Source organism: Camelina sativa, chromosome 9 (assembly GCF_030686135.1).
Source record: "Camelina sativa cultivar CO46 ecotype springtype chromosome 9, ASM3068613v1".
In the NCBI taxonomy this organism is placed as follows: domain Eukaryota; kingdom Viridiplantae; phylum Streptophyta; class Magnoliopsida; order Brassicales; family Brassicaceae; genus Camelina; species Camelina sativa.
The window spans coordinates 8,446,645-8,466,551 of NC_141888.1; the positions used below are offsets into that span (position 1 = coordinate 8,446,645).

General features: G+C 40.3%; 1 protein-coding gene and 2 pseudogenes across 1 annotated transcript; all 3 read right to left on the reverse strand.

Moving 5' to 3' along the window:
• Window positions 1-6,584: 6,584 nt before the first annotated feature.
• Window positions 6,585-7,211, reverse strand: LOC147937921 (uncharacterized). Its single transcript, XM_087465357.1, has 2 exons — window positions 7,010-7,211; window positions 6,585-6,958 (listed from the first exon to the last, which is right to left on the reverse strand). Exons 1-2 carry the CDS (start codon window positions 7,209-7,211, stop codon window positions 6,585-6,587), a joined length of 576 nt encoding a protein of 191 aa, XP_087321483.1.
• A 4,405-nt stretch (window positions 7,212-11,616) lies between these two features.
• LOC147937922 (small nucleolar RNA R71) lies at window positions 11,617-11,717 on the reverse strand (annotated as a pseudogene).
• Window positions 11,718-18,550: 6,833 nt separating this feature from the next.
• LOC104715115 (putative F-box protein At5g38270 pseudogene) lies at window positions 18,551-19,818 on the reverse strand (annotated as a pseudogene).
• Between the last annotated feature and the right edge of the window lie 89 nt (window positions 19,819-19,907).

Sequence of the window (19,907 nt, forward strand, 5' to 3'; positions counted from 1 at the left end):
TCTGGATTGTCATCGGGGTAGAGTGGAGTTTGAGCGTTCAGAAGGGATGTTGGTTTTTGAGGGAGTGACACCGACTTCAGGGAGTCTTGTGATCTTGGCCATGCAGGCCGGGAAGATGATCTAGAAGGGACGTGAGGCTTACCTGGTTACTATATCGATGTTAGAGTTAGTGAAGGCAGTCCACGGTTGGGGGTATCAGGGTTGTAGAGGAGTTCGAAGATGTGTTTCAGTCGTTGTAGAGGTTACCACCATCTCGTTCTGATCCCTTCACGATTGAACTAGAACCTGAGACGACGCCGTTATGCAAGGCGCCTTACAGGATGGCTACAGCAGAGATTGTAGAGCTGAACAAGCAGCTGGAGGATCTTTTGGGCAAGGGATTCATCCGTCCTAGCATGTCACTGTGGGGAGCACCGGTGTTGTTCGTTAAGAAGGACAGTAGTTTCCACTTGTGCATTGATTAGCAGGGTCTGAACCGGGTCACTGAGAAGAAAAAGTACCCTCTTCCAAGGATCGATGAGTTGTTGGATCAGCTGAGAGGTGCTACTCGGTTCTCCAAGATTGATCTGGCGTCGGGTTACCATCATATCCCGATAGATGAGGCAGATGTGAGGAAGACTGCATTCAAGATGAGGTATGGGCATTACAAGTTCGTGGTGATGCATTTCGGTTTGACTAACGCACCAGCAACATTTATGAGATTGATGAACAGCGTGTTCCAGGAGTTTCTGGATGTGTTTGTCATCACTTTCATTGACGACATCCTGGTTTATTCTAAGAGTTGTGAGGAGCATGCAGTGCATCTGAAAATAGTTCTGGAGAAGCTGCGGGAGCAGAAGCTGTTTGCCAAGTTGAGCAAGTGTAGTTTCTGGTAGCGGGAGATGGGTTTTCAGGGTCACATTGTGTCCGCAGATAGAGTTTCTATAGATCCAGAGAAGATTCAGGCCATCAGAGATTGGCAAGATACTATAGTAGATTTGTGCAGGGGTTTCCAAGCAGGGCACGACCAATGACTAAGTTGACAGGGAAGGATGTCCCTTTTGTTTGGTCACGGGAGTGCAAGGAGGGCTTTGCAAACCTGAAGGAGATGCTGACTACTACGCCATTGTTGGCATTTCCATAGCAGGGTGAGTCCTATGTGGTTTACACAGATGCATCCAGAGTTGGATTGGGATGTGTTTTGATGCAGCATGGAAAGATTATTTCCTACACTTCGCGGCAGTTGCGGAAGCATGAGGACAATTATCCTACCCATAACTTGGAGATGGCTGCTGTAGTTTTCGCCCTGAAGATTTGGAGATCATATCTTTATTGCTCGAAGGTACAGGTATTTACATATCATAAGAGCCTGAAGTATATATTCACTCAGCCTGAGCATAATTTAGTGCAGAGACGGTGGATGGAGCTAGTGGTGGATTATGATCTGGAGATAGCCTACCACCCTAGTACAACTAACTTGGTTGCATCTGCCCTGAGTCGGAAGGGGGGGGGGGGCTTCGGTTCGAGACTGATATTAGTGCATTGAGGTTGTGTGCTGTCTCTCAGGAGCCGTTGGGTTTAGAGGTGGCTGATCGAGCAGATCTTCTGAGCAGAGTGCGGTTGGCAGAGGAGAAGGATGTGGGGCTGGTGAATGCCTCTAGAGATGTTGATTTGGAGGATCAGGTCTCTACCAATGGTACCATACTTGTGCACGGTCGGATCTGTGTTCCCAAGGATGAGGAGTTGAGGTAGAGTATCTTGAGGGCATGTTCTCTATTCATCCAAGAGCGACTAAGGTGTACTGTGACCTCAAGCGTTACTATCACTGGATCTGGATGAAGAAGGATGTAGCAAGTTGGGTTATGAGGTGCGATGGCTACTAGCTAGTGAAGGCTAAGCATCAGGTTCCAAGCGGCTTGTTGAAGAGTTTTCCCATTCTAGAGTGGAAGTGGGACATGATCACGATGGACTTCGTGGTAGGATTTCCAGTGTCTCGGACTTATGATGCGATTTGGGTTATTGTGGACCGGCTGACTAATTTGACATATTTTCAGGCCATTAAGAAGACCGATGGAGCAGTGGTCTTGGCTAAGATGTATGTAAGGGAGATAGTCAGATTGCACGGGATGCCAGCAAATATCGTGTTTGATAGAGATTCCAAGTTCACTTCGGTGTTCTAGAGGGCATTTCAGGCAGAGATGGGCACTATGGTGCACATGACTACAGCTTACCATCCTCAGACAAATGGGCAGTCAGAGAGGATGATTCAGACGTTGGAGGATTTACTAAGGGTGTGTGTGCTTGACTGGAGTGGCCATTGGGCGGACCACCTGAGCTTGGTAGAGTTTGCTTAAAATAACAACTACCGGGCGAGTATCGGGATGACTCATTATGAGGCGTTGTATGGGAGGCCATGTTGGACACCATTACACTGGACTCAGATGGAGGAGAGAAGCATATATGATGCGAATTTTGTTCAGAAGACCTCAGAGAAGATTCGGGTTCTGAAGCTGAACATGAAGGAAGCTCAAGATCGACAGAGGAGTTATGTTGATAAGAGGAGCAGATATCTTGAGTTTCAGGTAGGAGACAGAGTGTACCTGAAGATGGCCATGTTGCAGGGTCTGAACAGGTCATTGACAGAGACTAAGTTGAGTCTGAGGTATATGGGCCCGTTCAGGGTGATTGAGCAGGTGGGACCGGTGGTGCATAGGCTGGAGTTGCCTGATGTTATGCGCGCATTCCACAAGGTCTTCCATGTGTCGATGCTGCGGAATTGTCTCCGCGAGGATGATCAGTTTTTGGATAAGATTCCCGAGGATCTTCAGCCCAACATGACTTTGGAGATGAGACCAGTGAGGGTTCTCAAGAGGATAATCAAGGAACTTCGGAAGAAGAAGGTTCCTTTGATGAGAGTCTTATGGGACTGTGATGGTGTTCAGGAGTAGACTTGAAAGTCAGAGGTGAGGATGAAGGCAAGATTCAAGAAGTGGTACGAGAAGTAGGCCGCGATTTGAGTTTGTCTAGCCTGGTCCCAGTTGTAGTCTGTGGCTGGAGCGGAATAGAGTATTCCAGCCCAACTCTATCATTACTTGGTCGTTTAGGGGTAGTTGGTTGTGCAACTAAGTACCAAGATGAGGTGGTGTTCGGGATACAAGATTCCGTGAAGCTTGTGCTAAAAGAGGAAAGTTTCTTGAAGTGGTAGTTAGAATTTTTCCATTTGTAGTGGTTGTGAGCCTTGGTGAGGCTTGTGTGGCCTTCGTGGCAGACTGTTGAGTCATTATGTGGCCCGTGTGTGCGGTCTTCCTAGACATTGTATGGCCTTTATGGCGGGCTATTTAGCCAATTATGTGGCCTTTGTGGTGGGCTGTTTAGGCGGTCCTTTGGGACGTGTGGCCTTTGTGATGGTTCTTTGGAACGTGTGGCCTGTTTAGGCAATCCTTCGGGATGTATAGTCTTTGTGACGGTCCTTCGGGACGAGTGGTATTTGAAACGAGTCTTTGGGACGAGTGGTCTTCGTGACTGTCCTTCGGGATGTGTGGCCTTGGTGGCGGTCTTTGATAGGATAATTGATTGGCCTTTGTGGCGGTCTTGTTTAGGATATATGTTTGGCCTTGGTGGCAGTCTGTTTAGACATTATCGACCTTTGTGGTGGTCCTGTTTAGGACATCTGTTTGCCTTAGTGGCAGGCCTTTTGGCATGTTGATGACCCTTGTGTGGTCATGAGGCATTCGAGTAAGGGAATATGTGGTTGGTAGGACATTTTGATGTTTTACGCGAGCCATGAGAGGGAGACCTGGTAAGGAGAAAGAACTCAGACGTGTTCAGAATTGTTTGTTCTAATGACAGTTTATCCTGAACAACTCTTGGAGGACCTTAGTTCTCCTAGTACCATTATATTCTAAGACTTTGTGGCTTGAGAGTATGGATGGTATATCGACTTCGGATGACGATCCGAGGAAGCGCTGTAGGGTGGCAACTCGAGAGATGAATATTGGAGTTCCCTTATATATTATGGCATGCGGGCTTAGGCCCGATGAGGAGTCAATATTACAACATGCAAGATAAGGCCTGATGAGGAGCCAATAAAAACTCAAGGTTAAGACCTATGAGTAAAGGAAACTCCAAAAGTCGAGAGCAAATAATGCCTGGAACGTGAGTCTATCGCCTAGAGGTAACCATTGTATACTGGTAGGAGGAGGTGTGGGACATGGAGTCGGTTGCACTGAGGTCATTGGCTGATGGTTGTTTGAGACCCGAGGACAAATCTTTATTGGTGGGGGAGAATTGTAACATCCGTGAACTGAAATCCAAGTTTGGGATGTGTATCGATTGATGCAGGTGTGGCATCGGTCGATGCAAGGTTAGTTTTTGCGAGTCGACTTAAGTGAAAGGCTCGTTCGGTTGCGTTTTGGATTCAGGAAAAACCCTTGGGGTCGAGTATAAAAGGATACTTTGACTTTCTTGGCCGAGTTTAGTTGTTTTCTGGGAGAAAAAGATAGAAAAGAAAGAGAGAGGCCGTTATTAAGAGTTTCTGGAGATTTTGGTGCCTATTCTTGAGAGATCTTCTAAGTGGAATGGAGATCTGTGGTGGGGATCGTGATATGAGCTTGCTAGGAGGCTTTTTCGTGAGTTTAGATCCAGTGTTCGTCATTCTCAAAGGTGAGTTCGGGACCATGACTGATCTAAGCGAATTGATGGTTATTTTTCTATGATTTTTGGCTGTTATTGGCTTGTTTGATCACTTGTGAATGTTCCTTGTGAGTTTCGTGGCCTTTGGAGGTCAATTTTGGAATTTCAGAGCCGACAGGAGACGGAGGAGCTCGCATTCGGCGTTATGTCGCGCGACTGCATCGATCGATGCAAGGAGTGCATCGGTCAATGTAGTTAGGGATTTGACGGTGATGCATGATGTTGCATTGGTCGATACAAGGAGTGCGTCGGTTGATGCAGCTAAGGACTTGGAGGCTAGCATCGATTGATGCAAGAGGTGCATCGGTCGATGCAAGGCGTGCGTCAGTCGATGCAAGGTCGCGGAATTGCGTATTATCTGGTTTGCTTGTTTTGTATGTTGATTGTGATATTCTTTTCGTTTGTGTGTATAGCCCAGTAGATGGGAGGATCGCCTCACTGAGTATTTATGATAATACACACGCATCTCATATGTGTTGTGGTGCAGGTAAAGGCAAAGTGTGATCGTGGAATCAAACCGATGAAGAAGAGGATGTTCTAGTGGCTCGTTGATGTGTTTTTTGGCTTCTGTTAGGTTGGTAGAGTTGAGTTGTTAGAATGTTGCTAGGTTGCTGGTTTAATGTTTTTATGACTCTGTTGGTTAAATTAATATTGGTTATTGGTTTATTGGTTATTGGTTTAATAGTATCATTTTATGTTATCCGTTGTTGTTTGATTGGGGTTAGGTAGTTAATGAGTTGGGAACACTAGTTTAATATTATTTTAAAAAAGAGAGAAAAAGAGTCAGGTCTTTTCAGTCCCATATACTTACAGCGAGGGTGACTACCAAAATGACCCCCTAGCGCTGCTACAGCGAGGGTGACTACCAAAATGACCCCCTAGCGCTGCTCTGTTTAAAAGATGAGACAAGACATTGTTCACTATGACATAATGATATGGGGATAGCGAACAAACTTGTTGAAGAACCCTTGAACTCAGGAAGAAACCCTCAAGTTCCCAATTTATCGCCACTGAAAAGGAAGCAGTGGAAAGGCATATACTGACCAGATGAACAAACTGATCCAGAACTTTCATAGCCCTTAAAACTGCGACAATGAAAGGCCACACGACCATGTCGAAAGCTTTAGAAATATCAAGCTTGAGGACACTAAGTGGTTCAATCGTAGATTTATGGTAATCTTTGACAAGTTCCAAGGCGAGAAGGACATTTTCCAAGAGGAGAAGATCTTTGATAAACGCAGTTTGATTTGGTTCAATCAAAGTTGGCATCAGCTCCTTTAACCGGTTTGCAAGAATTTTTGAGACAACCTTATATTACATATTCCAGCAAGCGATGGGGCGGTAGTCTTTGATCATAGTAGGGTCCGGTAACTTGGGGATCAAAGAGAGGATGGTAGTGTTTACCCCATGAGGCATGAAACCAAACATGAAAAATTATTGGACCACCGTTGTGAAATCCTTCCCAACAACAGGCCAAGCCGATAGAACTCCACTGGGTAGCCGTCTGATCCAGGCGCCTTCTTCAAAGGCATTGAAAACAAGACATTCTGCACCTCCTCTGTATTAATATCACGGACCATTGACATGGCAGCATGATCATTGCAGTGAAACTAGATTAATTCATCTAAGAATACATTAGAAGCGACCACAAGGTTATACGGTCTGGGTGGAGGAACTATTGGAAATGAGCCGCTGCCTCTTTTTTTATTTGTGGTAAATCCTTGAGTTCTTTCTCTGTTGCGGAAGTAAGCCGGCAAATGGCATTTTTCGACGCACGTTGTACGATAAAAAAATGTTGTGTTATGATCACAATAAGTCATTCAATTTAATCGTGATTTTTGATAATAGAATTGCTCCTCTATCCCAGCCTGATGATTCCAAGAGTCCGCAGCTACAGATACTACCTCAAAAGTTTATGGATTTGGCGTTATGAGAGCTCTATTTTGATACGCACAAAGCTCATCATATGCGTCCTTCATTCTCCTTGGGATATCTCCATATTTCTCACGATTGAGAGCACGTAAACTGAACTTAAGTTGCTTTAGCTTATGATTAAAGAGCAGCGGCGCTGATCTAGAGAAAAAGAGAGGCTCAAAAGTATCCCAAACCTCTAGAAAAATGGAGAGGAATTGGGGCAGCTCCTCGAGATAATTAAAACATTTAAACGGGTGACGAACGTGATGAGAATCATTGGAGAGGTGTACACTGCAGCGAAAATGATCAGAAACTTCACAAGTCTCAAAACTAGCGTAAGAAGAGGGGAAAACATGTCCCCATACATCATTTACTAAAGCACGGTCCAATTTTTAACCAATAGAACGGTTAGATTGATTATTACAGAGACCCACAAAGGCTAGATCATCTAGCTCACAGCCCGATATAAGAGACTGAAAACTCGAAAGACTAGCTGCATTCACAAGAGTGGTGCCACGAGAATGCTCCGAAGAGGCCAAAGTTTCATTGAAATCATCCAAGACTACCCATGGTAGTCGACCTTGCGCAAATAAATTGCAATTATGTTGTATATCCTCCCAAAGCATTAGCCTATCAGCTTGAGAATTGGACGCATAGAAAGAGATTTTTCAAGAACACTTTTCAAAACATATTTTACAGGATACTAATTAAAAAAAAAAACACTACATGTAGATCTTTTACTTTCCTAACTAAAACTCTTACATTTACAAAATAGTTAGTTAATAATTTAATATTAATACCTCTTACTATATTACAAGCTTTGTATATACAACTAGAGCAAATTTATAGAAGATAAAAAAATAATACATCCCTCTAATATGAAGAACTCAAAAACCAAGTACACTAAAGCAATATGTAATCAAACTAATCATAATTCTACATAAAATATAACATAAATATTAATTTATTCATTATAACATCCCTTATATATATTAAAAGAGAAGCATTCTCTAAAAAAAGTTAGCGTGTCGTCGCTAGAGAGCTCTGTACCCAATTTATTATTTAACCTTAATATTCCATAATATTACATAAAACTGCCACTGCTATTTTTTTTTGTCAACTGTCACTGCTGCTATTCAATTTATTTATACACACAATATTTTGCTCCTATAAATTCTAAAATTGGTAAATATTATTCAAAAATTGATAAATATTTTTCTCTACATATTTTTGGAATTAAATTAATTTCACTATGTATTGTAATATAATAATTTAACTATATTATGAGATGTAAGAAAATATATATTTAAAATCATATCTTCAGAAATATAAATAATATTACCTTTCTAATAATTTTATAAAGCTACAATGGTGAAAGAATCGAAGATCATTTGAAACTGGCTCAACGTTTATTCTTTTGCTAAAAATGTATGATCACCAATTGAAATGACTTGGATATATATTTTAATTTGGCCAACTTTGTAGTTAAACATTATATATAAATATGTAGTTATAGTGTTTTTACAGAAATCTTAAAATTTAGAAAATCTAGTCTAATAAAAATGAAAAAGTAATAATATTATACCAATAGCTGAGACACATTTAGTTATTCAATCTCATTTTGATTTATTATTTACAGCTATATGTCATTGTGTTTTTAACAAAAAAAATGTGTTATTCTTTAAAAATTTATCACACAATTTTATTAATATAAATTAAGATTAAGCTTTAAATATATTTTATATATTAAAAAATGATTTATTGAAAGGCATGTGGGTTACCCGCGGTTCTCACGAATTTAAGCGGGACAGATGCAAAGACATTTTGCGGCTCAAAATATTTGAACCCGTTGAGGGATGGCTTAGCGGACGGGTTTGACCGGATTAATAATTTTATTTAAATCATTTGGTTCATGAAAATTTCAGTTTTTTTTTATGGTTTTTATCTGATTTGATAGTTCAAGTTTTTGATAAAAAGCTAGCCGATCACTAATTCGGTTCACATTCGATCCAGATCCGCCATCATGTCAATTTAAAATTTATGGTGAAACGGTTAATATTTTAAACTTTCATAAATTTGATGAATTCAAACCAATATAAAGTTTTATTTACAATCCCAATGTAATATCTCAAACAAAAATTTTACCTCGTGCAACAACATGGATTATTACCTATTTTCTCTTTAAAAAAACCAATTACAAAAATATTTGTCTTATAAATCACCTGGTAGCACCGGTCGTGATCTATGTTGATTAAAAATCTATTGTAATTTTATACGACCACATTTCTAGCAAATCTATTAAAATATAGTATTTTGTTAAACTTTTAAGGCCATTTATCTATCAATTTATGACACAAAGCTAAATCCAGTAAATAGCTTAGTATTCGACGACCAACTGCACCGTCTCTTTAGCCAGGGTGGTATCTCTAGTGAAGCCAGTGTGTGGGGTCCGAATCTGGAATGGGGGCATTGAGATCTGCGATAATGCGAGGTCGAGAAAACGTGCTCCAACAAATCGGTCTGTTGTGTAGCCTGTCTGCGAGCTCTGGTGAGACAGCCTTTTCCATTGGCATACGAGATCGAGGCAGTAGTACCCGGGGAGCTCACCTTGTAGACCAGCAAATATAAGCATTACAAGTACAATCGTAGCTCAGTAATAATTAAAAGGATCAACTAATTGATGACTATTACTGAAACAACCCGATCCATTTTTTTCTATACAATAATTACTAGTGATCTCATACTCACTAACAACCTAATCCAATCAATATAAATAGCGGATAACCAAAATCATTAAATTAATAAATCCAATAACCAATAAACGAATAAACGAATAACCAAAGATTCAACATTCCAATAATATCATAAAACAACTAACCAGCAACCTAATATGGTTCTAATAACCCAACTCTAGCAACCTAACAGAAGCCAAACAACAATCAATCGAGTCACTAGAACATCCTCTTCTTCATAACGTTTGATATATCATGGTTTTTGTGGTTTTTAACCATGATATAAGAAGTCTTTTAGTGTCTTATCATTTGTTTCTAGATTGTTTTTGAGTCTTTACAGATTTTTAGCATGAAATGAGCAAAATGGAGCAATTTGGATGTTTTGGAGCATAAATCTTGAAGAATCAATTTGGTCTCGGATCAAAGCAGGAGCATCGACCGACACCAAGATAGGAGGCATCGATCGACACTCATCTCTACCGACTCAAGACCCAAGTTTTGGAAAATTTACAAAAATTGCCCAAAGTCTTCCAAAATTGCAACATAAGTCCCTGACGTGTTTTAGGACATATATATATATAGTTTTTAGGTTTTTGCAAACCCTGAAGTTTTTTTCTATCAATTTTTATTTTTCCTGCATCCCTGTGAGATTTTGAGAGCTTTGGGAGAGAGAGATCATATCTGCTTTGTAGAGAAGCATTCTTGAACTCCCTTCTTACTCTTTTTAATCTCTATTGCTTATTATTCGGAATTATGTTTTGTTCTTCATTGAATATGTCTGAGTAGTTTGCTTGTTAGGTTTAGGGTTTTTCACAGGGATTTTATGAATTATTAGATCTGATTATTTAGGATTCTTTATCTATCTAGATCTTCATCTTAGGTTGTTCTTCATATTAATCCTTGATTGGCCATCTAGAATTAATACTTTAGGAAAATAAATTGATATGAGAATATAAATTGATTTTCCTGATAAAACCTTTTGATGAGAAAAATTATTTCTTGCAAAGAGATTTGATTTAATAATTTTGTGAACAATCTAAACCTGATTTTATTGCTGATTTTTAACCTAGAATTTTACAAAGAGATTTGGATTTTCTGGTTTTAAATTTAGATATTATTTGCAGTGAGAACTGAATTAATTTACAAAAGTGTTTAGAGTTCTAGATCTGTTCTTAATTGTTTGAATCCTAATTTATTGATTCATTTAATATTTTATAATTTCCTGAGAAATTCCATAGACCTAGCTTTTTGATCTTCTGAATTTACAACAGCTTTTATTTAATATTTTGCACTGTTTATTTTAATTCAATTTAAATCTGTTTTGCATAATTGAAAAACTCTATAATTTATTGTGTAGTCTAGAGTCTCTGGATTCGATCCCTAAGTACTACAATTGATCTCTTAATTTGAGAGAGTAGCTCAGGGTTAAATTTGAGCATATCAAATTTTGGCGCCGTTGCCGGGGACTCTTTGATCTACCATTAGATTTGAGTTTTAGATTTTGTCTAAATTTTTCTTTTTATTTTCAAACTAACACGCTTTTGTTTTCTTCTCTCTTGTGTGTTTCAGGTGTATGCCTAATAAGCCTAACACAAGGAGCAACAAGACTGGTCCAATTCTGAAGCTTTCAAACCAAGAGTTGGGAAAACTTGAGCGTGAGAACAGAAATGCAGCCAAATATCTGAAGATGGTTAATACGATCATTCTGATGCGTGATGAGGCTGGTGTTTTGAGGGATCAAGGGGGCCACTTGCGCAATGAGCAGGGCCAAAAGCTTGATGCGGAAGGAAACGTGATTGCTGAACCTGTTGTCAACGAGCAGGCTGTCGTGAACCAGCAAGCTGGTGTCGTTGATGATCCAAACCTTGGTGTCGATCGACACCAACCAGGTGGCATCGATCGACACCCACCTGCAGACGTGCGTGGAGCTGCCAACCACGTACAGAACCCAGTTCGACGACAGTACGAGAACCGGTCTGCTATTGTTCCTCCTCCATTCCAGAGGAACGAATTTGAGTTGAAACCTGCGTACTTTCAGCTAGTTGGGCAGAGACCTTTCTCTGCTTTGCCCAATGAGAAGCCTCTGGACCATATTGAGCATTTTGAGGATCTGGTGACCAGTATCAAGGCTAATGGAGTGACTGAGGACTTCATATTCTGCAAGCTCTTCCCATACTCACTTGCAGGAGAGGCATCTCAGTGGTTGAAGCAGTTGCCAGCTGGATCTTTAACATCTTGGCAACAAGTCAAAGTGGTTTTCCTCAACCATTTCTATGATGATGCAATGTCAGATGAGTTGAGAGTCAAGCTATCTACTTTCAAGCAAAGACTAGATGAAGCTTTTAAGGCAGCTTGGGTGAGATTCAAAGCTTATCAGAGGGATTGTCCACACCATGGTTTTTCAAGGGTACAATTGCTGAGTATCTTTTTCAGAGGGTGTGACTGGAAGTATCAGTTAGCTTTGGATGCTGCAAGTCATGGGAATTTCAAAACAAGATTTCCAGAAGATGCTGAAGTTTTGATTGAGAATGTGGCTTCTAGCAATAGCACTAAGGGAGCAGATGATGAAAGGAAGAGATTGCATGGAGGATTTGATTCAAACCAGTTAGCTTCTGTTAATGCTAAGCTGGATTCAGTGCATAATCTCCTTATGGGTAAGAAATCTGTTCATTTTGCTGCTGAGGTTGAGACATATGAGCCAAAACCTGATCAAGGACACCAAGAGGAAGATGTGAACTATGTGTATGGGAATCAGGGACAGCGGTTTGGAAATCAGCAAGGCAATAGGCCTTACAGTGGGAACTCTTCATGCTACACTTCCAAGCCAGAGTATCAGCAGCAACAACAGAACAATGGCTATACAAGGATATATGGGAACTCATCTTATCAGTCTCCACCTCCTAAGAATTCTTCAGAGAGTAGAATGGAAGCCATGCTTGAGCAGCTTTTGCAAGGACAAGAGCATCTGACACTGACATTCAATGGGAAGATTGACAATGTCTACACTGAGCTGAATGGGAAGATTGATGCATTGAATGTTCATGTTAAGAAGCTGGAGATTCAAGTTGCACAGACTGCTGGGTTTGTTAACCGACAAGAGAGTGTTCTTCCAGTAAGAACTGAGTCAAACCCCAGACATGCTTGCAATGCCATATCAGTGAGAGATGAAGGTGATGGTGAATTTGCTTCTGCAGAAAACGGAGAGAAATCGACCAATCTCTCGGTTTCAGATGATGGCATCGATCGACACCACCTGGGTGTCGATCGACACTCCTCTCAGACGAACCCAGACACTGCAAAATCTCAGGTTCTAGCTGCTGAAAGGGTCTACAAGCCTAAGGTTCCTTTTCCCAAGCCAAGAAAGTCTAAGCAAGAGATGGAGGAAGCTAGATGCAAAGCAATGATGGACAAGGTGATGATTGAGATGCCTTTAATTGATGCAGTAAAGCTTTCACCACCTCTTAAGCGGTATGTGAAGAGAATGGTATCCAATGGTTTGAGCCCTGAAGAAGGAGCACTTCTTACAAAAGATGTCAGTGCAATTCTGTTGAACCAGCCTGTTCAGAAGAAGAAGGAGTGAAAGCAGGAAGTGGTTGTCTCTAAGGAAGTGAGTGCAATCATTCAATGTAGGACTGCAGAGAAGTTACCAGATCCTGGAAGCTTTGTACTTGATTGCTCTATCTTCACAGGAAGGTTTGCACACTCACTTTGTGACCTTGGTTCTAGCATCAACTTGATGCCACATTCTGTTGCTGTGAGACTTGGGATGACAGAATTCAAGCCAACTCAGATTTCTCTTATCTTGGCTGATCGATCCCGAAGAACTCCTGAAGGTGTTTTAGAGGATATTCCAGTTAAGGTTGGCAACTTCATGATTCCCACTGACTTTATGGTGCTGAAGTATGATACAGAGCCTAAAGATCCAACTCATCTTAGGAAGATCTTTCTTGGCTACAGCTGATGCAGTCATTGATGTGCAGAAGGGACACATAGAACTGAATGTGGATGGTTTGAGTATGAGTTTTGAGATGGATAAACTGAGGAGAGCTCCTACCATTGATGGACAGACGTTTTCTGTTGAGAAGATTGCTCAGATAAGCTACAGAGAAGCAAATTCACAAGCATCAGAAGCAGTGTCGATCGATGCCACCAAGAGGGTATCGATCGACACCCCTCCACGACCGCGACAAAGCTTGTCCAAAACTGATGCTCCAAGTCAGAAACCTGTTCCCAAACAGAAGAGTCATCAATCCACACTCCAGTGCCCTCAGGTAAGGCCAAGGTATGCATCTTCTTCTCCTAAAATTCCTCCTATCATCAACAAGAATTTCAAAGAGATAAAAACTGTTTTGCAGTTAACCAAGCCACGAGATTATCGTAGAGCGCTTGTTTCTTATGTTGATGATTTTGCAGGACATAAGAGAAGCAAACACATCCCTAAGTCCCGCCCTGGTCCTGTTCCTAACATCCTTGGCAAGCCTCATGCACCTAAAGCTTATACACCACCTTGGATGAAGAGGACTTCAATGCCATGTTCTGCTCCTCCGGATGCCTGAGCTCCAACACAGTCAAGCTAATCACTGAAAACAAGCGCTTAGTGGGAGGCAACCCAATGGTAGGTTTTTCTTTTTCTTTTGATTTTGATTTTTGTTTATTTTATTTCTATTGTTGCTTTCCTCTTACTTGATAACACTGGGGACAGTGTTGTTTAAGTCTGGGGGAGGTTAGTTAGTAACTATGTTTTCTGTTTTTGAGTTTCAGTTGTGTCAGTCAAAACCATAAAGTTTGAGTCAAATTTTTCAAATTTTTCTTTTTGTCTTTGGGAATTATGATCTTGATTAATGATTTCTCTTATTTGGCTAACATTCTAATGATTACTTGTTTATGCTTGATCTCAGAACTGAAGCTTAGAAAGACTATGAGCCTTATCAACAATCCTGAAAGCCCTTATTCAATGGATATCTGATTGATCTAATGTTGTCTCAACTTTTATCAGGATTTTAACCGGACTTAATCTCTTACTTTGGGGTTGGAAATCAATGGACTAGACTTCTTCTTCAGGCCATACAAGACAATGCAATTTTTCAAAGTATGTCTCCCCTCTCTCTTCCCTTCAGTGCTTTAAAAAAAAAGAGAATAAAAGATGAGATGATTTTGATCAGTTTAGAGAGGTAGGTAAATTACCAGTGACCTCATTATTCTACTCTTGAGTCAAATGATCACACAAAGCTTGGAAGCGAGGGGTAGGTAAATTACCGATGACCCCGGTATTCGCTTACACCTTTGATTAAGAAATAAGAAAAGAAAAAAAAATGGAAGTGAGAAAAGGGAGAGGAAAGGAGATGTAAGAAGAATGTCTTGGCCTGAAGAGAATCCATATGCCACTGTTCGATACACCCAAGGTAAGAACTCACCTGTACTTGCTTTAATTTATATAATGAGATGACAATGGAGATTTCAGAGATTCCAGATGATTGTGGGATTTGAGTAAGGAATGTTGATGCTAATCATGGTTGAGTATAAGAAGTAAGTTCTTGAGTCAGGTAAATGAAGAGTGTAAATAAGAATCATCATGCAGTTGAGTGAGTTCCCTGTTTTCAAACCTCTTTCATAGGTCTAAGTTTCTGTTTTGCTTGAGGGAAAGCAAAGGCTAAGTCTGGGGGAGTTGATATATCATAATTTATTTATTGATAATTACACTTTGCCTTTACATGCACCGTAACACAAAAGAGATGCATAAGTATTTCCAAAAATACTTAGTGAGACAATCTTCCCATCTCTTGGGCTAGACACACAAGCAATAAGATCTCTACATGCCACAATCAACAAATAACAAACAAACCAGGCAATACACAAAGGAAACACAACATCAGCCGCCTGCTGAGGAAGGTGTCGACCAACACTGGTCAACTGGTGTCGACCGACACCTGCTCGACATCCCCGAAAATCCTAGTACTGTCGACTGACACCTTCACATGGTGTCGACCGATACTTACCAAAGCCCTCGCGCTGATACAAGACTCGGTGGTGAGACTTGTACCGGATAGAGATTATGGCTTCACAAGCTCGCAGTCGCTTCTCTCTTGTGAAGGAAAGATGGTCAATGATGTAGATCTGACACGATGGCGGTCACTTCTCTTGTGTAGGATCGGTAAAAGGAGAAGTGTTGGCCGAACGAAGTACACCACAGAGATGTGATTGGTCTCTAATACAATATACGAACTCATCCTTTAGGAATCTCACACACAAGTTAAAGAACAAGCTTATTCTCTCAAGAACACTTAAAAAGAAGAAGTAAGAAAATTCAGTGTTTTATTAATATCAAAGGTGAAAAATCGCACAAATGCTGCAAAGGGACTTTATAAGAGTCATTCAGCTGGCCCTAAGGCCGAAAATAAATGCAAAATAATGCAACAAAGGAAAAGAAATAAAATCAAACATAAAACCATTATTTTTGGTAAGAAAATAATACAAATAAGGAAAATACTAATCAGACTTTAACTCTCGTGATGAGCACGTCTTCTAGCCGTTGTTGGGGCTTATTAGACCTGCAAAGATCAAAAATATTGTATAGAACTTACCTAGATGCGATGTAGGCCCAATAGATGCTCTCCGAATCACTTCTCTTACTACTCGATGAACTACTTCAGGGTTCTTGTCTTGTACTTATTTGTTGGCTTGCTTCTTGAAGTAGGGGTCTTCCTGGAGTTCCTCTAGAGTATCATGATCAGTCTCTTGATGCTCGTCCATGTCCTCAATGTCTTGGTCTTGATCTTCACTATCTTGATCGCTCTTGGAAGTGAAGCTTGTATCGCACGTCTCTTGCAGCTCCAATGTCTTGTCTTGGCTTCTAGGGGTTCCTTGACCTGCCAAAAGAGGTTTCATAGCTGAGGAGCTGGTTTGATCAAGGCTCATTTGGGTGAAGGCTTCAACAAGCTCTTCCTCGGCAATGTGATCATATCCATTGTGGCGGAATGATGGTGGTACAGATAGTTGACGTCCTTCAGCTTTAGGGATTTTACAATATCTTGCACGACTAATTTAAACTTCTTCCTGAGCTGTTTAGCCTTTGGTCACATCATAGGACCTTCTTGTATTTCTGGTACAGGATGTGATACAGGATCTAGTTCAATGGTTTGGGTGGTAGGATCGATGTCCGCATCACGCGTCGTCCTCACCTTGATGTCGACCGACACTGATGTCGAGCATCAATCTCCTTTGATGTCCAGCTCCGATATCCGCCTCCAAACACCTCACACGCATCTAAGGCATTCCCAGAAGTTAAACCAAGCCACATGAGTCACGTAAAGCACATAAACACCCAAAGGAATCAATCACACAACTCATAGAATCACATAAACAGATATCTTAGCTTAGATAAGCCATGTTCACGCACTCACCTTTGCAAAACAGAGAGAAATAGATAACACACCACCAAAGAAAGAACCACAACATGCTCCTAACACGTTCACAATCTTAGATCTCTAACCACAGGAATAGATCTCTCAGGAACATGCTCATAACTTCTCCAAGAACTCTCTGGAAGCTTTCTCCCTTTTGCAGAAGAGACAAACGGCAAAACCAAGTTAAGAATGTCGACAATAGACCTATTATATCAAACTCTTGGGCTTCCAAACCCTAAACACAATAAAATGAACGTTTTGACTTAAGTTGGCCCACTGAAAAGTTGTTGGTTTCGACACCCACCTCCAAAATACAAATTTTGGACCGCGGTGTTACAGTTAAGTACCTTGGAGTTACTCTCCAATGTGTTCTGATGATCAAAACGTTTATTGATTAACATGTATAGTATAGCTGGATAGCTCTATACCTCTCAAGAACTAATATTTTTACAAGTTCCTTGTTGGTCAACGGCCACTCACTCAAACTCTGCTCTACAACTACTTCTACCTTCTATGCATGAATTTAAAACAACTGATATGGTTTGATTACTGCAGACTAAAGAAAAGATCGATACAAATAAACAAGTCTGGCCAATTTTCCTAGAAAACTTTTTTTTAATACTCCCAACTACATACTACCACTCCAATTCATACATTCAATAAGCATAATTTCAAATTGTTTGTTCAAATCTTATCTTCCAACAAAAAGTCAGAAAAGATAACATAGAGTTAGATATATATCCCTAACTAAGCCAAGGTTTGTGACTTGATTTCTTGTGAATTAGAAAATATCCGTTTTTATATTCAATCCGGGTCGTAAGAGTATTGATCATCGACCGGTCGTAGCGATTCAACCTAAATGTGAGTTTTTAATTCAGCAAGAATGATAGGTGGGTCCAATTTTAAAACACTGCTTCGAAGACACTCTTCGAGTAAATTATTCTTACTGCGAGGTCAACCCGCCCAGATTATCGTCAATTTGTCATTGGTCAAACTCTCATCATATGTTGCTTTCCTCTTGAGTCATGAATCCTTTTCTCTTTTTAAATTTATGTTGTTTGAAACATATATCAAACAAGGACAACACAAAGATTAACTGAGGTGGATGGAAATTAAACTTGAGTAGGTCAAGCTTTTGGAACCAGAAGACTGAAAAAGGCTAACAACCAATAAAGCTTGTGTTGATAAGTATAGGAGGATATTGCGCTTCATATGTATCACTTTTGGATTTAGGGTTGCGAGTGGGAGAGAGAGAGACGTGTGAGAGGTAGACTGGTGTGGTAAATAGAGAATTAACTTATTTTCCATAAGCTTTGTTTATTGTTTTCCTTTCTTGGGCAAGAATCGGTATAAGGCATGTCACTTGTATTGTTTTTGTTTGTACACACCATCTAAAACTTATGGATTCCGAGCTAAGCCTCGACGAGACGTAACTTTGGTTAATGGGTCGTGAACTCATTATATTGCCCTGTGTTCTTTTCTTTCAGCAAGCTTTAATCTTTTCTTCATTGACTATGTTTCGTCTAAAGCAAGTTTCTTGGTTATTATGGTCAGAAAAGAGTGTCGACGCTTGTTAAGTTCTTAAACCTTAACAACTTGTAAGTCAACGGCTGACATAAACTTGTCTTTATCCTTATCAGATTAGATTTCCTGTTGAGTTCAGTTTAGATTTGCTAGTTCATTAGTTAAACGGCTGACATAATCTTCTCCTTGGAGTTGTTACCCTTTGAGCATTCTATTACAATTCATGCTAAAGTTAAATTATTAACAAAAAAAAAAATTAACAAAATCACTTGACAAAAATTGAAGAGTACTAATGACGTCAAAAGACTAATCAAAATCCTGGAGCAAACCAATGACTTCTATTCGTACGTTCACGAAACTCCTTAAGCCATTTAATATTTGTTGTGGCAATATCAAAGATACCACAATCTGAATAGCAAAAATAATGTGGCCAACGATCACAATCTTCAACGAAAAAGATCGAACCACTCTTTATTCCATCACCAACATCTTGAACCGGTGCTCTTATTGTAACCCCATGATCCAAAATCAACATCTCATCATCTCCAATAGAAGCTACCCTTTTCCATTTGCCACTCTCAGGATTCATCTTAAAGATGTAAAAGAAAAGTTCTTCTCGTTTTATTAAATTCAAGATGACCAAAACCTCTCCTGATTTCTCAATGGCTATTCTCCTCCTCATAATATATTCGCCTTCACTCATAGCAATCATAGGATAGTAAAAACGATGATCTTTATAGGGGTTATTCTCGGTTTCTTCCTTGGGGAAATCTCCAGAGAAATCGATAATCTTGATATGATCATCGGTAGTATACAGATAAAGCTTACTATTCTTATAAGCCAAATCAAGATAACCTAAATTTTTGCCACCGGTTTGCCAATTACTATTCCAGTTCCACCACGAATCATCTCCTTTCTTGTATGTGAACACGTAATGCTGTTTGAAAATCCAAGCAACGAAATAATCCCCTGTCCTCTCGTTTATCCACACAACAGCTCCTGATCGTTTGCATCCGTAGATGCCTTCCGACACATGATCCTTACGACAAGGCTCAACAAAGTGTCCCCACTCGCGGCGTCCTGACTCACCGCATCGCTCGAATCTCACTTGTGCACCACCACGTATTAGAGTCTCCATTGAAGGAAGATTGATCTTCTCGCATGTTAAAAGGTTAAAAATATAGAAATCAAGACGACAATCTACCATCAACAGCCAATTTCCGTAGCTAGCCATACAATAGGTATTGTCAGAGAGTCCGACGTATTGTGTCGTGTAAATCTTCTCTTCACCGGGATCTAACAGCTTATAAGTTTTATCTTGGTATATGATCCGCCATGGACATAGACGTCGCTTTGCACATGTTTTCCAAACATTATACCAATCTGAGCAAACAATTTTTGCTCGGTGATAGCCAATGGAGCTCAAGCTTTCGATGATCTTTCGCAAAAGATCTGGGCAAAGCTTGGACCAATCTTTATTTTCAGAGACTTTTTGGCTCTCCTTTTCTCTCAACGAATCGTTCGGCGTATCCATGTGTGATGTGTGCGGCTTACCTGCTGAGCACTCTAATAGATCTAGGCTTTGGCTGTATGATGTAAAAACAAAGGAAACCTAATTGCTGCAGCTTCGAAACTTCAAGATACTCATATATATACACGATAT